Source organism: Schistocerca piceifrons, chromosome 10 (assembly GCF_021461385.2).
Source record: "Schistocerca piceifrons isolate TAMUIC-IGC-003096 chromosome 10, iqSchPice1.1, whole genome shotgun sequence".
Lineage (NCBI taxonomy): Eukaryota > Metazoa > Arthropoda > Insecta > Orthoptera > Acrididae > Schistocerca > Schistocerca piceifrons.
In genome coordinates, this window is record NC_060147.1 from 117,981,350 (window position 1) to 118,007,349 (window position 26,000).

The window sequence follows — 26,000 nt, forward strand, 5'->3', positions numbered from 1 at the left end:
CTTTTTTAAAATGTCTTCCTGAAGTATACTGATGTGTAAAGTATCCTAAATTATATTTCCTTAACAACTGTACAGAAATGTTTGGAAAAATTAACAGACACTGTCAATAATAATAAGGAAAAAAAATATGTCTCACAATTGAGAAACTGGCGTTACTAATGAAGAACAAATAATATAGAATAGTAACGAGGAGTATTGTTTTACATAATATGAAGGCAATCAAACAGTTTAAAATCAGAGAAGGTAAAATAGGCTACATTAAACTGAGTGAAAGTCCAAATCCTCAATAGCTGTTTATTGTGCTTTCAATTTTTGATGACCTCTTTTGTACCCTGGAGGTGTATCTTCACATCATATAAAACTAAAACCTCATGTGCCACGACTCCCAAGGTGCAAGTGCGCATAAAAACATGTCACTCCTCAGTAAAACCTTGAATGAAATGACAGATAGGCGTCCAATCCAAACTGTACACGATCAGTAATATATCTCCAAAACACCGTCAAAAGAAGAGCCCGAACAGCACAATAGTCCATGTGATAGGATGAAACTGTCGTCTAAATCCATGGGGGAAACAAAGAACCATATGACACACAATCCTGGGGAGTCATCAGAATACTAAAATGTATTTGCAGGCATCAAATAGAACTGCATGTTACACTGCTAGCCACACACTGAAAGCGTGGTTTGGATTGGATGCCCATCTACCATTTCATCTGAGGTTTTACTGAGGAGTGACATGTTTTTATGCACACTTGCAGTTTGGAAGTCGTGGCATGTGAAGTATTAGTTTTATATGACCTGGAGATATACCTCCACAGTATGAAACAGGTGTCATACAGTGAAAACACAATAACCAGCTATTGTGTATTTGGACTTTCACTCAGTTTAGTACAGTCTATTTTATCATCATCTCTGATTTTGAATTGTTTAATTGTCTGTCACATTATGTACAAATTTTTTAACTGTGGTTGCCTGACCTATAAGGTTATTTGGTGTTTTCTTTTAGTGTGAGCACTGTAACTGTTTTTATGGGCTGCATTTAATAATACTGAGAAGGGAGCCGTGTAGGTTGTGGCCCACTCCTCACCTCTGCATTACTACTGCAGATTACATCCGTTTCAGCCAGCTTTTGGACTGCCTGTAATGTGTTTACTTCCCACACTTCCTTCCATTACAAAATAGATGATCCTTGATGTCTCTCAATGTGCCTGTCAACTTATTGATTCATCTTGTCAGATTGTGCTGTAGGGCTCTTTTCTCCCTCATTCGATTTGATACTTCTTCACCTTTTCATTCTTCTCCCAAGGTTTCTTTTCTCTTCTGGTCTGAACTCACTACCATCTGTGTCTCACTCCCAAAGAAGGTACACTCTTGACAAATACTTCCAGAAAAGACTTCCTAACACTTAAATTTATATTCAAAGTTGACATATTCCTCTCTTTCAGAAATTATTCTATTTCTGTTCCCAGTCTACATTTTATACCCCCCTTACTTCTACAGATGTCAATATGTTTGCTATTTTTATTGTCTCATTGCCTGATTGAATTACCCAGCACCATCTAACTTAATTTGACTATCATGCATTGCTCTTATTTTACTTTTATTGTCATTCGTCATACAGCCTATAAAATTTTATACATGAATCAGTATCTGTTATATGATAATGAGTATCTGTTAAATGATGACAGTGAGACAGCAAAAATTAATCAAGTAAGGGAAATTTGGCAAGCAGATATTTTTTTTCTTTTTTTTTTTTTTTTTTTGTGTGTGTGTATGTGTGTGTGTGTGTGTGTGTGTGTGTGTGTGTGTGTGTGTGTGTGTAGAGGAAACAAACTGAACAAGCAGCTGCAATTTTATGAATTTTATTAGAAGACCTGTTTTATTTCACAACATTGAATGCAATGTGATGCAAAATTCTTTTTGGTTTTTCATATTTTGTATCAGTTATGTTCATATACCATATTCACCTGAATATAAGACAAGGTTTTTTCCCCACATTCATTCATTCATTCAAAAAATACAGTGTTGTCTTACATTCACAAATTAAACTATTGCTGCTGAGGTCAATGTTTTTATGTTGTGTCACAGATAAATGTGGGATTCATTCTGCATTTACAGTGAAGCTTTGGCAGTTGAGCTCACGTGCACATTTAATTTGAAGCATTCGGGAAGGTTGGAGGGGAAACGGTGACTGCAACTTCATCGAGCACTGGGACCTCGAGCAGTGGGACCCATGTGAGGATGGGGCCTATAAGCGGGCAGCAAATTTTGTTATGCTGGCAACCGTGGAAATATACACTGAAGTGACAAAAGTCAAGTGATACCTCTGAATATTGTGTCGGACCTCCATTTGACCGATGTAATGCAGCAACTTGATGTGGCATGGACTCATCAAGTTGTTGGAAGACCCCTACAGAAATATTGACCCGTGTCTGCCTCTATAGCCATCCATAATTGTGAAACTGTTCTCAGAGCAGGATTTTGTGCACAAAGTGACCTCTCGATTATGTCCCATAAACGTTCGACGGGATTCAGTGGGGAGACCTGGGTGGTATAATCATTCACTTGAATTGTCCCTAAAGTTCTGCCAACCAGTCTTGAACAATTGTGGCCTTGTAACATGGCATGGCACATTGTCATCCATAAAAATTCCATTGTTGTTTGGGAACGTGAAGTCCATAAGCAGCTTCAAATGGTCTCCAAGTTTCTGAAATTAACCATTTCCAGTCAATGACTGATTCAGTTGGACTAGAGGACCCAGTCCATTCCATGTATATGGAGCCCACATCATTATGGAGCCACCCCAGCTTGCGCAGTGCCTTATGGACAACTTGGGTCAAGGCTTTGTAGGGTGTACGCCGCACTTGAACCCTATCGTGAGCTCTTACCAATTGAAATCAATACTCGTCTGACCAGGCCATGGTTTTCCAGTTGTCTAGGATCCAACCAATAATTAGCAAAGGCACTTGAGCTGGTCATCTACTGCCGTAGCCCAGTAATGCCAAATTTCGCTGCACTGTCCTAACAGGTATGTTCGTCAAATGTTCCGCATTGATTTGTGTGGTTATTTTAAACAGTTTTCTTGTCTGTTAGCACTGACAACTGTACACAAACACAGCTGTTCTCAGTTGTTGAATGATGGCACTAAACCACTGTGTTATTCGAGGTGAGAAGTAATGCCTGAAATTTGATATTCTCGACACTCCTGACATTGTGGATCCTGGAGTAATGAATTCCCTAACGATTTTGAAATAGAATGTCCCATATGTCTAGCTCAACTACCGTTTGACATTCAAAGTCTGTTAATTCCATCATGCGGCCACAATCATGTCAGAAAGCTTTTCACATGAATCACCCGAATACAAATAACAGCTCTGACAATGCACTTCCCTTTTATACATTGAGTACACTCCACTACTTCATACGTATATAGCATATTGCTATACCATGATTTTTGTGACTTCAGTCTGTATTGTGTACTTTTATATTAACATCTACCATGTTTAAACTGCAGTTTGTCTGAATCCGTTATTGGTTGGAATTTAACTAACTTTAAAACTGTACAAATACTGAAAAGAAGTATGACCTCCTGCAGAGATAAATTAATGCTAACAAAAATTTGGTTGCACAGGCCATTGAAATACGGCAAAACAAATATAGCATGAGCTTCAGCAATGGTGATGAAGCTGCTGCTGCTGCTGCTCTAAGGCATTGTCAATTTTCGAGTTTGGTTACAGTGGTAAAATTTCTACCGATTCAGCTGTAGGGAGCTGAGAGTAAAATGGATTGTATCATTCAGTTTACTCATATAGTCAGTGCTGTAAGAAATATACATTGTAGAAGTCTACAATGAATGCAAATTACACCTGTGGCACCGTTGTGAAACATGGATCTAAAAGTTCATGGTTCACAGTTGGTTCATGCAGACAGTATGACATAAATTTTAAGTTAATGGTGATTCGTGAAGCAGAGGCCCTAGACAAATGTGCTGCAGGAAGAAAATTTGGTGTCACAGCTCTACATGTTCATAGGTGGCATCGTTTAAAGAAAAAAGAATAAATAAATAACAATAACATGAATTCTACATGGCAAAATTTCAGGAGACTAAAGCATATGAGGTTTCATGAATTGTTGTGAAATTTCTTATTATTTAACAAAGTTTATAATTTTATAGGGTGTACTCATCCACATATCTGCTGCTGCCTCAGGCTCATGTTGTCTACTGCAACATGGGTTTTAAGCCATGATTAATAAATACAAACATTAAGTTTCAGAACTTTTATTCTAAGATATTTCATAATTGTACTGACATGCCAGCCGCGGTGGCCGTGCGGTTCTGGCACTGCGGTCTGGAACCACGGGACTGCTGCGGTCGCAGGTTTAAATCCTGCCTCGGGCATGGGTGTGTGTGATGGCCTTAGGTTAGTTAGGTTTAAGTAGTTCTAAGTTCTAGGGGACTTATGACCTAAGATGTTGAGTCCCATAGCGCTCAGAACCATTTTGTACTGACATGCTTATAACACTTACATTTTCCTTAAGTCATTACATGCTTCTTACACGGAATCTAATAAAATACTGCTCTCCAATGCCAACATGGCTGCCCCTTTATATATGAATACGAACAATCCTCGGTATTGTTATAAAGTTTTTTTTTTTTTTTTTTTTTAATAAAATTACAATTAAAACTTTTGTTATAAAATTAATGACATATTTCAACAGTTGCACTGACACTTATAGAACAAATATATTTATCGAACTGTAACCATTTAATATTTTATAATGCCAGTGATGATAATGACGATGATGATTATGATGTCTAAACTAGTGATACCACAAAGTAACTTGCTTAGATAGTGAACAAAAAAGAAAGTGAAAGTAGAGGTTAATGTAAACCTTTTCTTTTTACTTCAAAATTATTCACTGGCTGCAAATTCCTTGACATCGGCTATATTGGATAAAGATGTGCTAGTCATTAGGGACATATGAAAATTTGTGCTGGACTTGGACCCGAACCCAGATTCCCTATTTGTTACGAGCAGTCACCTTAACCACTTTGGCTGTCTGTGCACACTCCCCAGACTGACCCAGACTTCAATACATCACAGTTTTTCATCCTTATATCATAGCCCATTTATTTATTTTATTTCCCCTTGTATTATCAATATGTAGAAAATCAATAAACTGCAGTAGCAAAAGTAACATTTTTTGAAGAGTCCTCCAATGTCTTTAGTAAATGAGCTAAGGTCAAGAGTAGAAGTGGAACAAGTACAAATCTTTACAGAATTCCATATTTGATATTTCCTTGCTTCAAATTTAGGTGTATTCCTGTGATATCACTTGTTAATGTGATTCTCTGTTTTCTTTCATTGAGATATGACTTCATCCTTGCTGGGGCGAAGTCCTATACAGTGACAGCACCACAGATTTAAGTTGTAATAAGAATTATCATTGCACATCCTGCTTATGAATGAAAATTAATGACTTTCACTTTACAACCCAATAACTGTGAACTGTAGGTGCTGAAGATTGGTGTAACTGTAAGTAAAGTAAATCAATTGTTTCAGGAAATTGATTTCAACATTTCACTAGAAGAATCTGGGATAGTCGTGGAGGCAACTGGTCTAGAAGGTGGAGTGGCCCGGGGCAATGAAGCACTGACCGTCCTCGACAATCCTCGGCTGAGGAATCAGTTCATCGATGAAGTCATGGAGGTGAGTCACTAATGACATTAATTCATTTGAAGATGGGTGGGCACTGGTCTTGTTAACACTTGAGTTGATCTCGCATGTATTGCTATTACCTGTGGACTGGCTGAAATACATGTACGAGGGTATACTGAAGAGTAATACCTCTGAATTTTTTATGTGAAAACTATTAAAACTTTTTAAATAAAAAATGTTGTTAACATTCTACATCTTTATTCTTCAGGTCTTAATATTTATTTCGCAATATTCGACTGCTTCTCATCGTGCCTTAAAATGAGGAATGTCCTACTCACAATTCTTCCCACCCCTCCCATAATGATATCCTGCCATCCACGGAACCCACACAATGTCCTTGTCCGTCCCTGCTCCCAACCCCTTGCCTCATGGTTCACATCCCTGTAACAGACCTAGATACAAGACCTGCCCCATACATTCTCCCACCACCACCTGCTCCAGTCTGGTCTCAAGCATCACCTATCCTATCAGAGGCAGGGCTATGTCTGATCTACAAGCTAAACTGTAAACAGTGTGGCCAAGAAACAGCTGCTGAGCAAGCTGCCCAACACAACATTCCTCATTTCAGTGACTGCTTCATAGCCTTTGCCATCTGGATCCTTCCTACCAACACCTGCTTTTCCAAACTGTGCAGGTGGGAACTCTCCCTGCAATATATCTTACATTCCTGTAACCCTCCTAGCCTCAGCCTTTAGTAGTCACTATCCATCACCCACCTATCTGCTTCATGACAACTGAATTTTGTCCTAAAGCATTTTGCTGTGATAAACTAATTAATCTTCAATCATAGGTCGTGTTTACTTTATTTATTTACTTTCTTTTTGTCTGTGGACACTGAGTTCTGTAAATGTGCCAAAAGTATATATGAATTTTTGCAGATTTTCATTACCATATTGTGTAGTGGCTCATGATCATAACACTTGGTCATCAATGATGAACATTTATGTAAATAATGTGGATGTCATTAAAAGCAAACTTCAACAGTGTAACTACATGCATTTAATAAGGTTTTCAAAGTTCGTCTGGTGCAGGTACCGACAGTTACTCTTTCCTTCTCAGTAAGTCTCTGCTAACCCAGTATTCTGGGTGACTTTTCTGTAACTCTTCTCTATTCCTAGACCTTGCCAGTCCTTTTGCTTCACACATCTTCCTTTTCCTTCAGCTCTTTTACCAGAAGAAGCCGTTGGCATTGAAAGCATGTGCATATCCATATCTTATGTACTGTATGTGGTTTTTCCGGTAGCTGCTTGGTAAGTAGATTTTTTACCTATCCTTATTATGTTATTTAACAAACAATTTTTTATTGCTTCCTCAATGGTAGTAAATTAGTTTTTTGTTTTTAATCTGTTGCAGAAGTCTGTTGTACAAGTTTATTCTTTGCATTTTAACATTGCTTTTGGTAATGATATATAAATAATGGCAAGATCTAGTCCCATGTTCATATATGAACTTGTTGTATGGATTTTAGCAATTTTGTGTAGACCATGTTTGAAAAATACGCTCATTTGAAGTGTAAGGATTTCTCAGTATCTTTAGCATATTCTACAGATTTTTTTCACCGAGAGGTTTTTCAGTAACTTGTTAATGAAAGATTAGTGATGATGAATATGGGCTATATAAACTGGCGCAAGCAAACTGCATCACCAAGAAGGAATTGTGTAACATAAACAAGAGTTGGTAGGTGTGTTTCTACATTTGAAAAATGACGTCTGTTCAGATTTTGTGCCAGTAGCATAAGAGTGGCAGTAGTAGCACCACTAAGAGGATGACTTCAGACAAATGCTGGTATGGTTCCTTTGAACGGGCTCGGCCAATATCTCCTTCCCCATTCTTCCCTAATCTGAGTTTGTGCTCCATCTCTAATGACCTTATTGTCGACGGGATGTTAAACACTAATATCCTCCTCCTCCTAAGAGGATGCAAGTCAGGTTTGCTTTAAATGGTCATGAGCATTAGATACCTTTGAGACTGAAGTGGTGAGCTGATGTTGGTCAAGAATGCTGTGACATACCTGGTCATAAATCAGCTTCTAGTTCCTCAGTGGCCGCGATTACAGTGAAAAATTGACTATAAATGAGGGTGGGTAGAGTACTGTCTACGTTCAGTAATGTGGTTGAGATACACACATTTGGTTTCACAGGTGTTACTTGCACAACTTTCAGACACCTCACTAAATTAGTTATGGTCAGTCTGTGTCTTAATTATGTAATCAAGTCTCATTGACCAGGTGTGCACATACTGCACCTGTTAACTATACAACAATGGTCACTGTGCACTATAACCCAGGCAACCTACAACAATCTCACTCAGATACCAAAAGATGGGCACTGCTTATTGACTCACTCAAAATATCTACAATTAAAAAAATGTGTCTCCAAGCACACAAAACTGCGATACTACAATACTGTCATAAAACCAGATTGCCTATATGGATCAGAGACACTAATTTCAAACAGGAAAACAGACATAGAGAACATTCAGAAAAAGGAACGACAGATCATAAGAAAAATTTTAGGCCCAAAACTTGTAGATGAACAGTATCGGCTCTGAGGAAAACAGGAAATCAAACAATAATCTAATATTTGCAGTGATATTAGAAAATGCAGATTAAGATTCTATGGACACATCAAAAGAATGAATGCGGACAGACTTACATAGCAAATAGTTTAATTCTATGAAAACAGGAGTAAATCTAAAACAGACCCAATGAAATGGATTGGCAAAATCAAAACAGATCTGAAACTAGCAGGAATTACACCAGAGGATATCCAAATAAGGGAAATCTTCAGATCCAAAATTCACAAGTGGAAAGTTGACCAAGAGGAGGAACCAAAGAAGACTGGAACAATGTGGTCTCAAGAAAGAAAAGAAGCCTACTGCAAAAGAGTGAAAGAAGTATGGGCACAAAGAAAGGCAAATGCACGCCACTAAGTACTTTTCGTAGTCCTATGGGCTCATTCACATATATGTGAAAGAAAAGGGGAATGGGCCCCAGTTTGCTTTGTTACAATGCCTTTAAGGTGGCAAAGATGCCATTATCGACACCTCACTGAGTTTGTACGAGGTCGTGTAATAGGACTACGAGAAGCTGGATGTTCGTTCTGTGATATTGCTGAAAAACTTGGCAGGAATGTAACCACTGTGCACGATTGCTGTCAGCAGTGGTCACGAGACTGTGTGGTGCAAGATGATCGGGCTCCAAATGGCCATGCGGCACAGCTGAGAAGGAAGACTGTTGTGTTCAGCGTATGGTTCTGGTGCATTGTACTGCATGTGCAGCAGCAATTTGAGCCGCAGTTGCCACCACACTGACATCTACATCTACAAGGATACTCTGCAAATCACATTTAAGTGCCTGGCAGAGAGGGTTCACAATGAATCTTCCTGTCAGATTAAAACTGTGTGCCAGACCGAGGCTCAAACTCGGAACCTTTGCCTTTTACGGGCAAGCTTCTGTGAGGTTTGTAAGGTAGGAGAAGACATACTGGCAGACTTGAAGCTCTGGGGAGGGGTCACGAGCCAGGCTTGGGTAGCTCAAGTTGGTAGAGAATTTCCCCGTGAAAAGCAAAGGTCCCGAGTTTGAGTCTTGGTCCGGCACACAGTTTTAATCTGCCAGGTAGTTTCATATCAGTGCACACTCTGCTACAGACTGAAAATTTCATTCCTGTGGCTAAGCCATGTCTCTACAGTATCCTTCCTTCCAAGAGTGCTAGTTCTGCAGGAAAGCTTCTGTGAAGTTTGGAAGACAGGAGACAAGGTACTGGCGGAATTGAAGCTGTGGGTGTGGGTCGTGAGTTGTGCTTGGGTAGCTTCATTGGTTGCAGCTTATGTAACAAACTATTATATTTTTATCATATCTTTGGGAATCATCACATTCGCATTCATACGAACACTTAAATCGGGCAAGGAGGCATATCTCACTCGCTCAACAGGCATACGTGCTGGGAACATCGACGAGAGATTCCTGTCGTATGACACACGTACTGTCACTAATGCCGTGTATGACACACCAGACGTGTTTTCCAGTGGAGGATTTGATTGACTTGCTGCCTTGTCATCAAATGTTTGTGGTTCCCATTTGAAAGCCACTTCCTTTTGGCTGTTAATAGAGTAGTTATGCAGAAGCAACTTTCATTATAGGTCTCTTCCTTACACCTTGCTGTTGCAAATGGACGTTACACTATGACATGAACATAAATTTGAATATGACGAACAGACGTGTCAATGACCAGCCAGACTGACAGTTCATAATTTGGTGGTGGTGGTGGGGGGGATTGGCACGATGGAGCTTTGAACACGGGCTCGGCCACTTTGTAGCCCAACTCCATCACCGCTTAACTGCAATGCCGAGGTTATTCGTCTGCACTCTATGTTGTACTTCTGAACTTGGACCATTCACTGTTTCTATTTTGCTTTTTTTTTCACCATTCAGTACACCTTCTTCATGTTTTCTTGCTTGAGCTGTGTTCCATTTTTGACAGGGTGTCCACTGGGCCCTCTTACCACTAAATCTGAGGGGGTGCTATGGGGAGTTTTCCTTGTGAGTATCATAAGGGCGTAAAGCAAATCACCATCGATTGTGAGATTGTAGCATATATTCGTGCTTCTGAGATCTTTTAATTTTATGATGAGTCACGTTTATCTGTGCTGTAGGCCCACATTGTATACATCAAAATGCCCGAAAGGCTGTGTCACTTGTCTTGTCTGATATTCACTTAAATGTGGGATCGATGTTGGTGTGCTTTTGGCCCTTATGGATCTCAGCGTCTCATTTGTATTCTAGGTGAGTGACCATGTTGGTAGACATGTTTCCACAAACAGCACTTTGTGATTGGAGTTGGTTGTTTACTGTGAGGGAATCGGCTTTAATGTGCATTGTAAATATTAACTATGTCGAATCTACTTTAAGTGCTAACACAAAAGTAAAGCTGTGAGCATGGGCAAAGTTCGAGTCTCGGTCTGGTGCACAGCATTAATCTGCCAGGAAGTTTGATATCAGTGCACATTCCACTGCAGAGTGAAAAATATCATTCTGGGAGCAGAAAAGTAAATTAACACGAAAAGTTAAATGCAAAGGAGGATCCTTTGACTAAGAGAGCGACAAAATCAAATAAGTGTGACCTCAAGCGAACATTTAACAACGAGGTGTACAGTTAGCATAAGTTGTTGTGTGGGTGCAGCATAAGAATATCTATTTTCAGCCCGGAAGTAAATTTGTGAACTAATACATCTCTTAGAGATCTTGTACATTTGCCCGAAAAAATGGACAAGCACAAAAACTCCCACTTACACAAAAATGCAAAATGGAGAGTTGTTAAAGCTTACACGTTATTTCATTATTGCCTTACAGTTAATATGTACAAAACAACAAAATTCCACCAAAACAATTCATTCTTTTGTCAGATAAGTTGTTATTATTATTATTATTATTATTATTATTATTATTGTTGGCGAATTTTCCCTAAAAGGAAATCGTTAAGCTTATGACTTTGAAGGCTTGTTCTTCTTGTCCTTCCAGTACTCCTTCATTCTCTTGGAAAGGGCCTCTTTTCTCTCCTCACACCATTCTTGTTTGGTCCGCTGTTTTAGCACTTCTGACTTTACTTCCCAATTGTCTATGTGTTTTCGGAAGGTGCTTCTGTCTGTGGTGTTTGTGGTGCCAATTGCTTGTAGGTCTTTTCGGACTCCTTCCATCCAGGGTGTCGAGACTTTAAGTTTCTTGATGTGTTCTAAAATTTTCTTGGTGAGTCTTGTTTCAGGGAGTCTATCTAAATGTCCGTAGAATTTAAGGCGCCTTTTTCTCATATCGTTCTCGATGTTCGAATATGCTTCTACTGTTGAGTTCTTCTGTAGTCTGTAGCCATCTGGTGTGGGTCTTCCTCCTAAAATTTTCCTCATGATTTTGCGTTCTTCTTTTTTGATTTCTTCAATTTTGATTTTCCTGTTGAGTGCTAGTGTTTCGCTGGCATACAGTACGGCGGGTTTGATCACTGTGTTATAGTGTCTGATCTTGGTGTTTCTGGAAATGCATTGTTTGTTGTAGACGTTTCGTACCATGCCTAGTGATTTCCGTGTCTTCTGTTGTCTGTCTTCGTAAGCCAGTTTCTCTGTTCCGGTCGGTTCGATGATTTCGCCTAGGTATCTGAAGTGTGTGACCCCTTTAATTTTGCCGTACTTGGTTGTGATGTTGTCGCCTTCTCTTGTTAGGACTTGAGTTTTTTCAAAAGTGATTTGTAGGCCGACTTCCTCGGCGCATTCTTTCAGGATTTCGATCTGTGTTTTTGCTGATGTTGGGTCATAGGTCAGTATCGCTAGGTCGTCTGCGAATGCTAGGTAAGGGATTTCCAGTCTTTTCCTTCCTAATGTGACTGGTCTCCAGGTGTTTTGTCTCCTGACTTCAGCTTCCCATTCGCTCATTACTTTGTCCAGGACGATGTTGAACAATAGCGGGGATAGTCCATCTCCTTGTCTTAGGCCAGTGTGGATTTCAAAGGGGTCCGAGATTTTGCCCATGAACTTGACTTTGGATTTTGTATTGGTTAGTGTCTGTTCGATTAGTCTTCGAGTCTTTTGGTCTAGGCCTTTTTCTCTGAGGATTTGGATGAGGGACTTCCTGTCGATCGAGTCGCAAGCCTTTTTGAAGTCGACGAAAGTGCAGATGATTTTTTTGGGGCTTGTCATGTGGGATTTTATGATTGATTTCAGGTTGAAGATTTGTTCAGGGCAGGCTCTGTTGGGTCTGAAACCACGCTTGGTATTCCGAGATGGCGGGTTCCAGTTGTCCTTGCGTTCTGGTGAGAAGGCAGGTTGATAGAATTTTGTAGATGACCGGTAGCACGGAAATTCCTCTATAATTGTTTGTGTCTGTCCTGTCACTTTTCTTGTGTAGCGGGTGAATGAGTGCGGTCTTCCAGTCGTCAGGTATGATTTCGGTTGTCCAGGTGTTCTGTATGATTTGTGTGATTTCGTTTAGCGAGTTTGGTCCTAGGTTCTTCAGCAGTTCTGCCGTTATTCCGTCTTCACCGGCTGCCTTGTTGTTTTTCAGTTTCTTTATGCAGTGGAGGATTTCTTCTTTTGTTGGTGATGGTGAGTCTTCCGGTGCGTTGGCCGGTTCTCGGGGTTCGAAGGTTGAGTTAGGTTCTGGGCAATTTAGTAATTTTGAAAAGTACTTCGCGAGCTCTTCACAGTTTTCTTTGTTGGTAAGTGCCAGTTTTCCGTCTTCTTTTCTGAAGCAGAGGTTCTGTGGTGAGTATCCTTTGACTTGGTTGGCGAACGTCCTGTAGAAATCCCGTGTGTTGAAATTTCTGAAGTCTTCTTCGATGGAGTTTAGCTGATCGTTTATGTATTTGCGTTTCTCTTGTCTTATTGTTTTCGATGTTTGTCTTCGAATTTCGTAGAAGTTGTCCTGTGTTTCTTGTGTTTTGTTGCTGTTGTAGTTTGTGAAAGCTGTTCTTCGATTTTGTAGGGCGATTTCGCAGGTAGTGTTCCACCAAGGGTGCCTGGGTTTTCTAGTCAGCGGGATCAGTTCTTTGGCTGTGTTCACAATTTTTTGTTTAAAGCTGGTCCAATCTTTTGCCTCTTGTTTTTCCCAGTGTTCTGTGATGTTCGATTCTCTGATCTTTCTTGTATCAAATTTCGGTGAGGTCAATTTCTTTTTGTGTTGTCTTCTTGGTGTGAGTTTGATTTTGATTCTTGTTAGGTAGTGGTCCGAATCTATGTTGGCGCCTTTTCTCACTTGGACGTCGTGGATTTCTTTCTGGTATTCATAGGAGATTGCCACGTGATCTATCTGGAATTCGCCTAGTGAGTGGACTGGTGATCGCCACGTCTTTTGTTTCTTGGGCTTTTTCATCAGGGAGGTTGACATGATTTTGAGGTTGTTTTGCTGGCAGAGTTCGATCAGTCTGGTGCCGTTTTTGTTGGTGAATTTGTGTGCAGGGAAATTTCCTACTGTTTTTCTGTAGCGTTTTTCTCTGCCGATTTGTGCGTTGAAATCGCCTAGTAGAATTTTCGCGTTGTCTTGGGGTATTTTTGCCAGGGTGGTTTCGAGTTTGTCCCAGAATTTTTCTGTTTCTTCTGGTTTGTCCTTGTTGTCTGCGTTCGTGGGGGCATGTACGTTGATGAGGGTGTAGTTCTTGTTGGCGTGTTTGATTCGCATGGTCATGAGCCTGTTGTTGATCGCGTTGACTTCTTTTACTGAGTCTAGGATGTTTTTGTTTACTGCGAAGGCCATGAGGAGGAGTGCTCCTCCTTTGCCGATTTTCCTGTTGGTTCCACTCTTGAAGAATCTGTAGTTTCCGTAGTCTATTGTGTCTGAATCCGTGTATCTTGTTTCTTGTAGCGCTAGGATCGAGATCTTTTGACTGGTGAGTTGCGTTGTTAGATTGTGTAATTTTCCCGTTTGTATTAGTGTCTGTATGTTGAAGGTGCCAAAGTATGTGTGTGTTTTCTTGGGTAGTTTGCCAGAGCGCTCCGACTCGCCCTTTAGTACATCTCCAGCTCCCCCAGAATCCGAGTGCCTGGTTGCCGTCTTGCGACGGGTGGATCGTCCACCTGGGGTAATGTTGTTTTTAGGTGTACTTGCCATTATGCTTGTAATTCGTCTGGCTTGCGCCAGTTTGGTAGAACCAGGGATTTTCAGTTCCTGGAGCTCGTATCAGCCGCACCATTGGTGACAGACGCTGGCCAGAGTACCGGTGGTTACCACACAGACGTGTCTGGGCTTTTGTGTTAGTTATCTTCGTTTCGCCGGTTTTTACTCCGGGTACTTATCCTCGAGGATGTGATAGTTTTGGTCCGCCCCGAGTATTTGATTTCCTCGGTGCCACCCATATCTGGGAGGCTTTCCCCTATCCGCCACCTGGGGAGGCGCCCGATGGAGGATCTGTCAACCTCACACGGGTTATTATTATTATTATTATTATTATTATTATTGGCAGTACTGTAGTTGTATAAACTTGTTGATAAGCGTAACTGTTATGTAGGAGATGCTATTAATTTCACACTCTTAAATTTTTCTGAACCTAAAAATTTGTGAACACCCAGAACGTATACTCGTGCACCACCACTGATACCCACCTGTGCACTACTGTTATAACCCAGCATGCTCTACAGAAAGTCGACATGTTGCCTTGGCCTGCTTGATCACCAGATCTGTCTTCAATCGAGCACATATAGGACACCGTTGGACGACAACTCCACTGTCATCATCAGACAGCATTAACTGTCCCTATTTTAATCAACCGAGTGCAACAGGCATGGAACTCCATCCCACAAGCTGACATCCAGCTCCTCTACAGCACAATGCATGCTCATTTGTATGCTTGCATTCAACATTCTGACAGTTACACCAGTTATTAATGTACCGGCATTTCACATTTACAGTGGCTTATCTCGTGCTTACACTAACCTGTAATCGTTTCGTTACTGTGCATTATTTTTTGGTGTTGTGATTTTTTTCCCTGTCAGTGTTTGACTTAGTTTTTAATTTATTTCGTTCTGCTTACCATTAAGCTGTTAAGTCAATTTTGCTCCGTTTTGTTCTTTATATTGAAACTGAATGCAGTTTCCCAACTGTTTGTACAGCTCCAGGCCTTCCTGAAGATTCGGCTGTTTGAGATGCGAGATGACTCCGTGCGTGGTGTGCAGCTGACACAGCTCCAGAATGTGCCGATGTCTGTCCAGCTGCAGTCGTCGGAAACAGTCGAGAAGATGCTGGGCCAGGTCGCTGAAGTGCTAAGCACTGCTAATGATCCGAAGATCAGGCACCTCTGCAATATAAAGCACTCATACAGGTACTAATGTGTCATGTTGTGTTTTTAGATAGGAGGACTGAATAACTTTAAAAAATAAGGTTAAAAAGCAGGTGTACTTTCGAAAGGGGCTCTCCTAATTATTACTCATGTGTGGCCACTGATAATGTATTAACGTGCTATAGCTCGCTCTAAACATTGCATTGCATTTTCATTTAGCCAATTGTGCATCTGCATGTGCACAGGTATGTGGACCGACTAGTAGAGCAGCTGCAGCACAAGCTGAGGCTGGCAGAGAAGATGGTGGCGCAGCAGGCGGCGGCCAGGCAGAAGAAGGCGGAGGCTGCCGAGGAGGCCCGGGCGTTGCAGCCCAAGCTGAAGCTCATCATCGAGAAGACGAAGGAACTGCAGAAGGAGGTGGGCTGCTCAGTGAGCAATGCTAATTGCTTTTAGCCGTTACGAAATTACGTAGAACTTAGTTGATGAATTTACAAAACCTTCAAGTTTCCTCCAAGATTTGAAGTTGCATTCAGGGGTGCAACATGTAATTTTCCATTGGAATAGGCATCGTGTGATATATCGAAGAGGTAGAAAGTTATATGCGTAAAACATTGGTCTCTTTCATTTGAGCATACACGGGCTGGACAAAAATACGGAAACATCAAAAACATGACACATTACCATGACTAATACAGTGTTGAATATCCATTGGCATTCAAAACACCTTACCGTCACCTGATAATGGATAGATACAGGTCCTGTATGATTTTAACAAACGTTTTACCACGAGACACACCTGATCAGCCAAAATGATTGCATAATCCATGGCAGTAATGTGACCTTGCAGGGTAACTGTGGGGTTGGTGGAATACCACGATGTGGGTGCCCAAATCGTCACCGAACCCCTGTCACGTTTTAGTCCCGGAACGTAAATTCAACCAGAAGTTGGAAACAGTGTGAAATAAGACTCATCTGATGGAATGACATTCATCTATTGCTTCATAGTCCAGGTTTTATGCCTTTGATACCACTTTCCTGTTACAGGCATTTGGATCACTGATGAGTGCTTTTGTAATTCTGGCTAGCCCTGCGAGTCTGTCCTCGTGGACCTCCCTCGATGTTGTTTCGGTGCTGACAGGGCTCACAAGTGTTACATTAAATTCTGCAGTGATGCTTGCAGGAGTCGTACTCTAATTTTGTGTCACAGTCGTTTCAGTTGACCGTCTGTGATATTCACTTGACACACATTTTCGTCCTTGCTGTGACTTACCCGATAGTGTTTTTCTGCTTTTCCTATTCCCGGTATAAATCTTTGATACGGTGTCTCTCGAAATACCGAGCACTTCAGCTACCTCAGTTACTGAAGTACCCACCTTAAGAACACCAACAATGTGCCCATGTTTGAAACACTCAAAGTTATACAGAACTCTGTCCTGACTATGACTGGCACTTACAGCATATTGAGGACATTTCAGACGTGTTGTCTGTTTGGCTATTATCTGCACTCATGTTCAGGCATACATTTCTCATGCTGTTTACATATTTTTGTGCAACCCCTGTAGCCTCATTCATTCTGGAGTTATGTCAGATTGAGACAAATACTAGTGCTAATACATTAAGGCAACAGGAAGTGCTCAACCCTTTGTTTAGCATGTTTAAGGTGGTTGTTATCTGCTTCACTCATTCATTTACAAAGAACTTGGCTTATGAGCCCATTTATCAGTGTGAGGTTGCACCCCTCTGACCTGGATGCAAGCGCTGATATGCTTGGGAAGGGTGTCGTAACGCTGTTGTATCCCCTCCTAAGGCAAGTTGGCTCACAGCTGTTGGAAGCCCAAGTGTCAACGAACAGCTCACTGAGGTGTGCGAGGTTTCTTATCTTCAGGTCCACAAGGCTAAACCTAAAAGATAATGATAATGGTATAGACAATGGTGGTGGTGCTGGTGGTGGTGATGATGATGATGATGATGATGAGGACGATGATACTATGGGTTCCATCAGACCTATGTAAGCAAGATGTAACTTGCACTTAGGTTGATGAGTTTACACATTTCAATAACTTTTTGTGATACTGTTGTCTTACTCCTGGTGGTACCAAGCACTGTGTACTAGCTATAGTGACACACCTGTACATGTCTGCAGATTTCTTGTATTTTTAAGGAAAGAAAGTAACAATTTCACAAAAGATTCATTATTATTCATGTTTCTGCAAAGTATGATATATTTAACAATCACTAATAGCAGACAGTCCTGGATTTTGTGCGCAGCTCTTGCAGGATATACATTGCCCCCCTCCCGCCCAATCCAGCTGAGTCTTCCAGTTATATATCTACATACCATATTAACCTGGTTATAATACAATGTTTTTTCCCAATCTTGTCATTTGAGAAATGCAGGGTGGTCTACATTTGCAGATTAAACTGTTGCTGCTGAGGTCAGTGTCTTTATGTAGTGTATTGGCTTAAATTGCTAACACCCTGATGCTGTGAAGAATCAGACTTCCAAGTTTCAGATGTATGACCACTGTAATATGAGTTCATGTGTTAAATATTGGATGTTAAGCATTTAAGTGAGAAAGTGTAGAAAGGGTTGAAATTATGCCTAAAGTTTTTTGGAAGTTGCTATGTGCTGTTGTTATGAAACACTGGATGAATTCGTGTGCATTATTTACACTCCATTTTATGCAAAGAAAAGTTATTTATACATCTCAAGTTTATGACACCGTAACTCCTGAACTATGAATCACACAACGATATAATTGTGCAAGGTACATTCAGTAGCATATGTCGATGCTGTTTGCAAATCGTGTTGTGGATAGAGGAAGTACTAAAAATGTAATAAATTAAAACGTCATGCATGATGTTGAAGTTAACTTCATGAACAGTGAAAATCTAGTAAGTGATACACTTTTTTTTTATCACCCCATTTTTTGGTGTGTGTGGGGGGGGGGGGGGGGGGGGGGAAGGGGGGGGGGCTTTAGGAGGGGGATGGAAGCAAGAAAAAGTTTCATAAGGTTTGAAATTGCATATGAAGTTTGTTGGAACCCACTAAGCGTTCTCATTTTGAAATACTGGATGCATAAAGTGTTTGTGGGCAGACAGCTGTGTTGCCTCAAGACAGAAACATGGTTTTAACTGTAACACTAGTCTTACTGTGTTAAACTTTTAATATAATATAATGTCTCTTAATAAGCAGATTATGATAGCATTTTAAATTTTTAGATTCAGTCAATTTTTACATGAGATATTGAATTGAATTTTTTCCCCCCAAGGAAGTTGTTAGATAGGCAACCTACAAAATTGTTCTGGGCTCCATTTTGTTGCTTAGTAAGGTAGATAGTTGTCATCTTACATGTACAGATGAAACTCTGCCAGCTGAGGTTGCATTCAAATTTATTTTGAAGAATTTGGAAGTTTCGCAAGCAGCAAATTTCGTCGTGCTGCCAACCGTATAACATGGGAATAAATACTATATTCCTTGGCTTTTTATGGACGTTTACCACATTTAAACTGCAGTTTGCTTGAATCCATTTGTTGCTGAAATTAAATTGACATTAAAATTTGAAAAGTAGTCAACAATAATTTATATTTCTGCAGGAGAAGGTAAAAGTCTCGATAGTGGCCAGTGGTGTACTTATGTGTTTCAAGCAGCAATGTTTTCAACACTCACTGTGAAATGTGATGGAAATGAAATGGGATGTGTCAGCTGCTGGTTCTGTGCAACCAGTGGGAGAGAGCAGTGGGCAGACAACGTGTTTGGAAACAGGAGAAAAAGGTATAATGTGTTATTCAAATGCCAACATAGGTGCGAATTTCATTATGTACTCTCAAAAACCAGCTGTCTTCTGAGGTTCCAACATAATGACAACCTCAGAAATTGCATCCTATTCAAAAGGGCCAAATATTTGTGATACCCAAGATTATAAATTTCATTGCTGCTGGTGTATAGAAATACATTGCCTCTTTTATGGTTAGGTGAAACTATCATTCGAGATAATGATGATACTGGTGGTGGTGATGATTATTATTAACCATGTTCACCACGGGGTTAAAAATAGTGATACCACAGATGACTGGCTTCTATGGTAATCAGAAGAGGATGTGAAGATAAAAGTTAACATAAACCATTTCTCTTTGTTTATTTTATTTCTATTTTTTTATTTTATTTCTCTTTTTATTATCAAAATGTATAAGATCGGTAAATATCATAAGTTTAGGACAAGTATAATGTTTATTTTTTAGGCAGATGTTTTACATCAATAAAAGTTTGTACTTTTGATTAGTTAGAATATATTAAAAATAAAATTTTCTCAAGAAGCCTCTTAAAAAAAGGAGGTGGATTGTTGTATATTCATGGCACTCTTATAGTTTGATAAATATAGTACATACTTTGCAAACCATTGCCAAGATGCATTGCACACCTAGCATGAAACCACATGCTAGGATTTCTTCTCACTCCATTTGCATATGGAACACAGGAAGATTAATTCCTCAGTTGCCTCTGTGTGTGTGTGTGTGTGTGTGTGTGTGTGTGTGTGTGTGTGTGTGTGTGTGTGTGTGTGTGTGTGTGTGTGTGTGTGTGTGCCATAATTAATCTAATTTTGTTTTAATAGTTCCTATAGGAGTAATACATAGGGGATGGAGGGATATTTATAGGCTCTTCACTTAATACTCATTCTTAAAATTTTATTCTTAGACTGTCTCAGGATAATTTGCAGCTATCATTGGGAGCCAGTCCAGTTTTTTCAACATTTGCAGACAAACCTGTGACCATATATATGCTGTCTTTCTGTGTGTACAATCAATGATCCTTGTTACTCCTATTTGGTATGGATCCAAAACACTTGAGCAGTATTGTAAGGTGGGACACACAAGTGATTTGTAAGCGGTCTGTGTCATACACTGATTGCATTTCCACAGTATTCTGCTAACGAGCCAAGGTCTGCCACATGCCTTACCTAAAACTGAGTGTATGTGATTGTTTCATTTCATATCCCTACAAAGTGTCACATGTGGGTAATTTTATGAGTTGACCAATTGTATTTGTGAACACTGATGTTGTAGTTACAGAATACTATTTTTTCTGTGAAGTGCACAGTTTTATATTTCTGGATTTCAAAGCAAGTTGCCAATCTTTGCACTACTTTGAAATCTTATTAATACTTGATTTAATATTTCTGCAGCTATTTTCAGACATTACTTTATTATGGAGAAGCAAACTGGTAATTGCTAAGTATGTGTGAAATTGGATATACATCATAGTCTCCCTCTTCTCTCTGCCCATCTCCTCCTTCCCCCTCTATTTGTACATCTGTTCCTCCTCCTCCTTCCCCTCCCCCCCCCCCTCCCTCTCTCTATCCTGCAACTCCAACTCCTTATCTCTCTCTATCTCTGCCGTCCCCCTCTCTATGTCCATTTTCTTCACCCCACACTCTATCCTCTTCCTTCTCTCTCTTACCTTGAGCCTTGTTTATTGTTATTGCCAACAGTTTCTTGATTGGAAATTGGTGTCACTTAAAATGAATTAGTAAATAGGTTGGAATCATTGGTATATAGAGTATGAGAGAGACTTCTCCTGCTGTTGGATGGAGGATAGTAGCTTCTATGACAGCATTTCACATAGTTTTAATCTGCAAATGGATAGGGTTATAAAGTTTTGAATGATTCATATTTTGTAGTAGTATTCTAATCAAATCCTAAACACAACTTTCATGTTTCCTGTTAAAACTGACTGCAAGGAAGGAAACAAAACATCACTTAATTGTGTACACAATTTTTGTTTAAAACTATATATAAGGAGAAAGAAAATATGGGGCAGTCACAAACAGTCTGATAAGCTTTTAAGGCTGCTGCAGGGAAGTTTCTGCTGAGAAATATTAAAAAAATTCAATGTGTTGTACCGTTCCCAAGTTCTTAACATTGGAGTTAACCAGTCACGTCATTGCTTGTACAAATTCAAGCAATCATGTGTGCTTAAATGTGGTAATGCACTGTCATCTGCAGGTTCACGAGTTACCATTTGGTCAAATGCTCATTACCAGTTAAATGTGCCTTTTTCAGAAGTGATAAACTTAAGGTAGGTGAGCAAAAGCTATGTCTATTCAGTTTGAGGAGACCAAACAAAGAATAAGATTGGTGATACTGTCTCTGGCCAGCTGCTGGATTTTTTGTGCTCGACTGCTTAATTGCTTAACTTCAGTGCTAAATAACTCGGAAATGGCACAACATAACCAATCTTTTTTTTAGCAATTATTTCTCAGCACAGTCTCCCTGCATTACCCTTACAAGCTTTTCAGACTGTTTCTGACCACTCAGTATTTGGGAAAAGCAATTTGTCTAATGGTTTAAATGCCGTGCTATTGTAGTTAAAATTGACTTGATAAATAAACAAACTGCACATTTTTACAATACAGCATGGAACAGTATTTTTTTCCTCACAGATGGTTTTAACAGAAAACCTATACACTGGTGTTTAAAGAGATGCAGGACGTCTTAAAAGAAATTTTATATTTTAAAAGCTCTCTGCACATGCACAATAAATCAGAGGAGAGTGGGAAGTACATTCATAACCTGCTTGGCCTTTAGGAATTCAATCAGTATAGAGTGCTTCTTGGAAGCAGACCGTGCATTGTGTGTTTGAGAATTTTATAAAAATGGTGATTCGACAACTGTAAACAGAGGAAATTTTGCAGTGATCATGGACAGCACAATTTAAATGATGCTCTGGGTGAAATATGCCCCTTAGCTGGAAAGGGATCAAAATGTTTGAGTAGACCAGTTCAGTACTGGCCAAAGTGAAATGCAGGCGATGTGGGTCATCAAGAGTAGGCAAATCCGTGGTGAGTGTAAATCAGTCTGCTCGTAATGATCCTAACCTCTCCATTCACGAGCGTGCAAGTTCTTTAAATTTACATAATCATCACTGCACCAAATTCTGCAAAAGGACCTTAAACTGCACCCTTAAAAATCCAACTTGTGCAAGAAATAAAGCCCCAGGATGCCAGATATAGGCTTCAGTTCATTAATGATGTGACTGAGTGATTACCATTCATTTAACTGCATCTTGTTTTCTGACGAGGCTCATTTTGACCTGAAAAGTAATGTCAGTAAGCAATTACCACTACTGGAGTGCAATGAACCCCTTAATTCCCAAAAGTTACTGTATGGGCTGCGATGTTCACTTGAGAAATAATTGGCGCACAATTTTTAGAGGATGAAAGTGGTCGTTTAGTTACAGTGAATTTGGAATGCTATGTGATGATGTTAAATGCATTTTTGGTGTCTGAGTTACAAAACTTTTCTAGTTATTACCAAAGAACATGGTTTCAGCAAGAAAGAGCCACAGTACAAACATCCAATGCAGCTATACAGCGAGTTTGTGATATTTTCCCCGGCAAATCGATCTCCAAGAGGGGGGACATAAATTAGCCCCCATGCAGCACAGATTTCAGCCCCATGGATATTTTCTTATGGGTGTATTTCAAATCTAAAGTTCATATCAGTAACCGAAATTCTCTAGAACAATTGAAAGGAGATACGTGTAGCGAAGTGGCAGCCATCCCGGTGTCTACATGCGAAGCTGTTATGCAAAATTGTGTTTAATGTTTAAATGAGTGGCACAGGCATACTGGATTGCATTTTAATGAAATAATTTTTAAGAAATAAATTTGAAAACTGTTTGTTTCAGTAATGAATAAAGATTCTGTCGATAGACTTCAACCTCTATTTTATTTTGACACATCAACTTTCTTGTGCGAGACCCTGTATATAGCCTATGTCTGACTGAATATGTATTAGAATATTGCGTATAAATTTGAAGTAAATCAGTCGGGAGCTTTTCAAGATTTTTGGTATGGTAAAAATGTTAAATGATGATACATATAGTGCAGATGATAGTGCATGAGACGGCTCAGCCTCTGGCTTGGGTTCGATCCTTACTACCATCCCGTGTCCAAATTTTGTATCGCTCTCTTGTTCTGTTTTAGGAAACCAAACAATCATGTTTGGTGACATTGTTTCTGGCATGCTGCTTGAATTTGTATACGCAAAGGCCTAATTGGCTAATTTTGATGCTAATTAATTCGGAAACTGTACAACATATTGAATTTTTTTCCTTAACAGTTATTTTTCAGCACAAGCTACTTTGCACACTCATACAAGCTCTTCAGACTGTTTCTGACCAACCTGTATAAGGTCGTGGTCCATAATTGATACAAAGACATAAATGGTTTCCTGGTTGACTGCGTATTTCAGTGCGACTAAGTTGCAGGATTTTAAATTCTTTATGTTTCAGTGGGCCGTATTTGTACATGAGACTGTGGAATGTAATCACAAGATTTAGTGTTATAAGGCACTAACAAGCAGCCAGATCAGATTAGTAGAATGCGAAAGTCATTTTTCATGAACAGATTAATACTTTTTGATTTTCCACCATTTTTGTTTTGTCACTGTAATTGGCATTTTCTCAGTGTAGTTTTTCAATTTGTGCACAATGGATTCATTGGCTAGCTTCAACACTAATTACCTTCAAAATGGCACAAGTATTGAATTTTTTTATAAACAATTACTTTTCAGCACAACCCGTCCTGCAACATCCTTACAAGCTTTTCAGACTGTTTCTTACCACCATGTGCAACAGGTAATAAATTTCAGTCTATGATTACCATCTTCAAGAGCTGAGTGCAGACACTTTTTTAACCTTTTAACTGCTCTGGATGTGTTAACACGCACGCCATTGTACCTGTCCCTGTGTGCTCTGAATGTGTTTACACCCACCACCAGTACTTCTACCTGGTACTCTGAATGAGTCTACGTGTAGACACTTTCAGAGTACCAGGTAGGACTGGTGGTGGATGTAAACACGTTCAGAGCACACAGGGACAGGTCCAAAGGCACACATGTTAACATGTCCAGAGCAGTTACAAGGTTAACACATTCAGCCAACATATGAAAGATTGGGTCCACTCAGGTCTTTTGGATAAGACCGTAGTTTCTAACGCAAACAAAAAACATAAAGAATGCAAAGTACAAACTGTAGAAATGATTTCCTCCACACATTGCGTTAAGGAATATTAAGTCTGCATCATATATTATTGAAGAAGGACCTAATAATAAACTATAGAAATGGGATAATGACTAAGCTAGTAGTTTAGTTTTGAACATACGTTATGGAAGTGTTATGCTGATTTTTTGAGGAGAAATATCAATTCTAATTCTGTATTACGTTATTGTGGTAACTGCTATTTTTCCTTTTGCCTTTACAAAATCAACAAAGTCTCACAAAGACTGTTCTTCTGTTGCAGATCCAGCAAGACATTTCAAAACGTTACAACAATCGCCGAGTCAACATAATGGGTGGAGTGAACCTTCTATAACCTATACTTATTAAAGGAACAAAATACAATAAAGATAAATATATTTTTGTCCTACTTTTTGAGTATTCTTCAGATGAACACCATGCTGTTGAGAGTACACTTAAATTAATCAGAAGAATTTTAAGCAGAAGACATCCACAATTACTTCCTTTGAATGTGCTCATTTCAAGACACACAACACTGACATTTACACTTGCACTAAATAGTCTTGTAATGTGACTATAGTGACATACATTTTTACTTCTTGGATATGCACAGCAAGTTACTACACAATTGTAACTGGACTTTCTCCTAACATTTAAGTTGTTGCCTCCAAGTACCTAACTTTAATACTTTAAAAAGATTAGATGTTCTTGCAGAACTGTATGAATATTGTACAAATTATTGTTAAAAGGGTGCACCACCAGTCCTTCTACCTGTGTCAGTTAATGCATAAGTAGTCTTTGCACTTAACTGAATTTTACATACAATGCACCATAAACATGTCCGCAGCTTGTGGTCTTGCGCTTCCCATGCATGGGGTCCCAGGTTCGATTCCTGGTGGGATCAGGGATTTTCCCTGCCTCGAGATGAATGGGTGTTGTTGTGTCATCTTCATCATCACCATTCATCCCCATTACAGTCGGAGGAAGGCAATGGCAAACCACCTCCGCTAGGACTTTGCCTAATCAGCGGTGCGGGTCGCCCGCATCGTCCCCTATGCTCCTCGGAGTGTGGAACCTCATCATCATCATCATCATCACACCATAAACATAGGACAATCAGCCACAGGACGAGATAACATCACTATTGAAATGGATGGATGGCCTGTAAATGATAAGTAAAAGGTAACAAATATAATTAATAATAATTTCGTAAATATATGTTATAAAGTATAAGGACAAACAGTTCAAGAGACTAATCACAGCACTATATTGAAAAATCAACTCATAAAATTCAATCAGACGACTCTCTCTCTCTCTCTCTCTCTCTCTCTCTCTCTCTCTCTCTCTCTCTCTCTGTGTGTGTGTGTGTGTGTGTGTGTGTGTGTGTGTGTGTGTGTGTGTGTGTGTGTCTATTGTTGATGAAGGCCTTAATGGCCGAATGTGAGAGTCTTTTTGTTGTGTCTATCTGCGACTCAGCATCTCCACTATATGGCGAGTAGCAACTTCCT

At 39.7% G+C, this 26,000-nt stretch overlaps 1 protein-coding gene across 1 annotated transcript in view; it reads left to right on the forward strand.

Annotated features, from left to right (window-relative positions):
* Positions 1 to 24,901, forward strand: part of LOC124718879 (CDK5 regulatory subunit-associated protein 3) — a 65,289-nt gene extending 40,388 nt beyond the window's left edge. The window contains exons 7-10 of the mRNA XM_047244516.1: positions 5,566 to 5,712; positions 15,307 to 15,515; positions 15,719 to 15,890; positions 24,776 to 24,901. Of these exons, the coding sequence (XP_047100472.1) occupies positions 5,566 to 5,712; positions 15,307 to 15,515; positions 15,719 to 15,890; positions 24,776 to 24,847 (600 nt within the window). The 3' untranslated portion in view covers positions 24,848 to 24,901. The remainder of the gene's footprint in view (positions 1 to 5,565; positions 5,713 to 15,306; positions 15,516 to 15,718; positions 15,891 to 24,775) is intronic.
* Positions 24,902 to 26,000: the final 1,099 nt, after the last annotated feature.